This window comes from Raphanus sativus, unplaced genomic scaffold, assembly GCF_000801105.2.
Source record: "Raphanus sativus cultivar WK10039 unplaced genomic scaffold, ASM80110v3 Scaffold4900, whole genome shotgun sequence".
Lineage (NCBI taxonomy): Eukaryota > Viridiplantae > Streptophyta > Magnoliopsida > Brassicales > Brassicaceae > Raphanus > Raphanus sativus.
Genome location: NW_026620201.1, coordinates 106 through 4,653, shown reverse-complemented (window position 1 = coordinate 4,653; position 4,548 = coordinate 106). Strand labels below are relative to the sequence as shown.

General features: G+C 34.5%; 1 protein-coding gene across 1 annotated transcript; it reads left to right on the top strand.

Moving 5' to 3' along the window:
- The first annotated feature begins 658 nt into the window (after positions 1–658).
- Positions 659–2,569, top strand: LOC130507600 (1-aminocyclopropane-1-carboxylate synthase 7). The gene is made up of 3 exons (XM_057002298.1): positions 659–940; positions 1,042–1,337; positions 1,506–2,569. Exons 1-3 carry the CDS (start codon positions 752–754, stop codon positions 2,362–2,364), a joined length of 1,344 nt encoding a protein of 447 aa, XP_056858278.1. The 5' UTR covers positions 659–751; the 3' UTR covers positions 2,365–2,569.
- Positions 2,570–4,548: the final 1,979 nt, after the last annotated feature.

The window sequence follows — 4,548 nt, the reverse complement described above, 5'->3', positions numbered from 1 at the left end:
CAGAACATTTAATTTAGTTGTTTCCCCATTTATTTCATCTATGGAGTTTAATATACAAATCCCCAATAAATTACTAGGTATTCCTCCTTCAGTTTTATATTAAGTGTTCTTATAAAATTTTCGTTCAAAAATAAATATCGTTTTAGCATTTCAATGCAATATTTATTAATTTTATTATCTAATTTATTTTTCTATTGGTTAAAATATAAATAGATGTATCGATAATAAATTAGAGAGAAAATATGTAAAATTAAATTATTTATTAATTTGTGTGCATAAGTTTAAATTAACACTTATTATGAAAGATATGAAACTATACTAATTTTACCAGACTAGATTATAAACAACATTAAGGTTTAAATTTTGATAATTAACGTTTTATAGAAGAGGCATATCTTATAGATGAACCACCACGAACTTTCAGAATAAAAACAAAATAAAAAATAGCCAACACTCTTATCTATTCATCCAATTGCAAGTCAATGACAGCTTATTTTTCCCCAATCGATTCTTCCTTGTTCTTTACACAAACTTCTTCTCTGTAAATAAACTATAAAAATGAGGAAAATCAAATTTGTCAAAGACTTTCCTCTGCGTCACGTCTGCTATATATACTTGTCCCTCGTTCACACAAATGTTTAACTCCAACATACTTCTCTCTTTCTTTCTCTCTAGCTTGCTATCTCTCTCCCTCTCCGATTGTGGTCAGAGCCGTCACGTGTCTCGTGTCAGGTTCAAAGCTCTAAGAAAAATGGGTCTTCCGCTAATGATGGAGAGATCATCAAACAACAACGTTGTCGAGCTTTCTCGAGTGGCGGTTTCAGACACACATGGTGAAGATTCACCTTACTTCGCCGGCTGGAAAGCTTACGATGAAAATCCTTACGACGAATCACATAATCCTTCCGGTGTCATTCAAATGGGTCTTGCCGAGAATCAGGTAATTAAATTATATACTTTTATCAACTTTTCTTTACAAAAAAATAACTACATATCGGGATAATGTATTAATGGTCTCCTTCTTGATTATCTCTTGTACAGGTCTCGTTCGATCTTCTAGAAAGTTACTTAGAGAAAAAGAATCCAGAAGGTTCCATGTGGGGATCAAAAGGAGCACCTGGGTTTAGAGAAAACGCACTGTTTCAAGACTACCACGGTCTCAAATCTTTCAGACAAGCCATGGCTAGCTTCATGCAACAGATTCGTGGAGGCAAAGCTAGTTTCGATCCTGACCGTATCGTCCTCACCGCTGGAGCCACCGCCGCTAATGAACTCTTAACGTTTATCCTCGCTGATCCCAACGACGCCCTTCTCGTCCCTACGCCATATTATCCAGGGTACGTCACACTTCATATATCAATACTATTAAAATAATAAGTCACTCGTCGTATAGAGATTTTCTATTATATTAAAAAAATAGCTGCAACTAACTGACACAAACTTAAAATAAAAATATTATCTACTATATCTTGTATTTACCGGAACGTCTTTTTATTTGAATACAGATTCGATAGAGATTTGCGATGGAGAACCGGAGTTAGAATTGTACCGATTCATTGCGACAGCTCAAACCATTTCCAAATAACCCCAGAGGCGCTCGAGCAGGCTTACCAAACGGCTCGTGACGAGAACATTAGAGTCCGAGGAGTCCTCATAACCAACCCATCAAACCCATTAGGCGCGACGGTCCAAAAGAAGGTTCTAGAAGATCTCCTCGACTTCTGCGTTCGCAAGAACATTCACTTGATCTCAGACGAGATCTACTCCGGTTCGGTCTTCCACGCGTCAGAATTCACCAGCGTAGCCGAGATCGTAGAGAACATCGATGACGTGTCAGTTAAGGAACGTGTTCACATCGTATACAGCCTCTCCAAAGATCTAGGTCTTCCCGGTTTCCGAGTTGGGACCATTTACTCGTACAACGATAACGTTGTACGGACAGCGAGAAGGATGTCGAGTTTCACGCTTGTCTCGTCTCAGACACAACACATGTTGGCTTCTATGTTGTCCGATGAGGAGTTTACGGAGAAGTACATAAGAATAAACCGTGAAAGGCTTAGGAGACGGTACGAGACAATCGTTGAAGGGCTTAAGAAGGCAGGGATCGAGTGTTTGAAGGGTAACGCAGGATTGTTCTGTTGGATGAATTTGGGTTTCTTGCTTGACAAGGAAACGAAAGAAGGCGAGCTCGAGCTTTGGGATGTGATCTTGAAGGAACTGAAGCTTAATATATCGCCGGGATCTTCGTGCCATTGCTCGGAGTATGGATGGTTTAGGGTTTGTTTTGCTAATATGAGTGAGAAGACTTTGGATATTGCGTTGAAGAGAATACATGAGTTCATGGACCGACGAAGTGGATTTTGAACTGTTAAAAATCAAAAAGTAAATTAAATCTGAATATATTTTTTTGGTGGTTAAAACTTGGGGGAGGGGGTGATTTATTTTTGGGAAAGAGAAGATAATTAGTTGAAACCCATTGATGAAAGTGGGTTTCGATTTGTTTCTCTTTTCAAGATATATCATTGTTTGTTTTCTTGCTTTGAACGAAGCAAGTTAATTTCATGTTCATTAAGGTTGATTTGTATTGTTTGCTGTTGTATGCAAAGATGGAATTCCATTCCCTTTCTTTGTCACATCAAATATTACAAAATATCTCTATTTTCAGCTCTAAATGTATATTATATAACGTAAACATGTTTTGCTCAACTGATTAAAAGCATTAAACTGTTTGGTGAAAATTTTGGTTTTTCAAATATGAATATATATGTTGTTAAGAATCGTAAGATAATGTTGTACCTTAAAAATCCCATAGGCAATAGATACAAATTTCATATTTTTGACTTTTTATATATTGGAAGGTGATATATGTTGTTGTGTACAGCAAATTGGCCTAAGTTAATATTTAAACGAGGATACCATTGTTAATGTAATTTCTAAGAAGGTTAGTACAATTGTTATGTGGTCAGGTCTTTTTGACTTGGTAACTGTACAACCCTAACAAGTAAGCTGTTCCATTCTTCGTTTTAGTTTTATGTCACCGCAAACACGGTGAGGTATGTGAGGATGTAGGGTTATTTTTAATGCAGTACGCTTATCAAGTCTAATTATACTATATACTAAATTTTATGCCAAATTCAAAACAGTCTTCAAAACTTGCACACCCGTTGTATTATGTTTTTTTTTGTTTAACACTTCTAAAATGATCTATCTCTGGAACACCAATTACATCCAAAATACAAACTGATTAGCTCCAGACCCATGGCCCACCGAACGATACCATCAACTTCTGCAAACACTGAGAGCACATCTCACCCTCCTAAAGAACCAGACTTTATAACCCTCCTAAAGAACCACACTTGTGTATCTGATGTAAATAAATATTTGGAATATTCCCAAATATTTATTATTGATTTTATTAGTTATTTAGATAATTATTTTTATTATTTTAAGATTTTACGGTTTTCTTATATAGCCGTTTAAGCTTAAGTTCGTATTCCGTTTATTTTTTATTAATAAAGTTAAGAGTTTTTTCTTTATTCCTTGTTTTTGTTAGGTCATTGGTGATTGTTTGGATAAAATTGGATCACCATGCGCTTTTCTGAAAACTATTTCTTCGAAAATCTAGGATTTAGAAATATTCATTGAAGACATATTCATGAAGATGAATAATTCAGTGGTGTATCAAGCCTGAAATCATCAATCCAAGAAACTAATAAAAAAAGAACATCTGCAAAGAACAAGTTTCGAAGACGAATATTCTCCAACCTGAAAAGAATGATGATACAGATAAATACTGGGATATATTCCAAATATTTTTATTACTTAGTTTATCATTTATTTTGATATTTATCTTAATTAGTTAGAATGATCTTTAGTATTTTTAATAGTTTTAAAGTTATTCAGTTTTTATATAAATATGCTTCTTATATATAGAGTTGTATTCAGTTTATTGATATTGATAATTTTATATAGAACTTTTTTAGGCACTGAGAAGAATATTTATATAAACTAAATCTTGTTCTCGGATAGAGTTTTGACTCTCAACGAACTCAAGAAAGCAATTATCTAGGTATTCTAAGAATGAAGTAATTAATGCAAACAATTTCATTAATCTCAACCTTGTTCTCGAATAGATATTTGACTCTCAACGATCTCAAAAAAGCAATTATCTAGATATTCTAAGAATCTTAGCTTCCGCTACATCACTATCAAATTGTGTTCTCTTGATTTTAAATTTTCATGAGTTAACAACATCTTTGCGTTTTCTTTTCTTGGCTCTAGGTTAAAATACTCTCCCAGGGAAGTCTTTCAGAGGTGAATACTAGACCTTTGCACCGATCATTATCAAAACTATGAGTTTGTAACCATATCGTTGATGATATACTAATTTCAGGCGTTTCTGCTTGTGAAGTGACAACAAGGTGATCACTAAAATCTGATATTTTAGTTGGAGATGAAAAATAGAAGACAAAGATGGGTTATTGACTTATTATCGACCGTTTGAACATCTTCCAAAGTGGCTAGGTTAGCCAATTTGTTTTGAGCCTT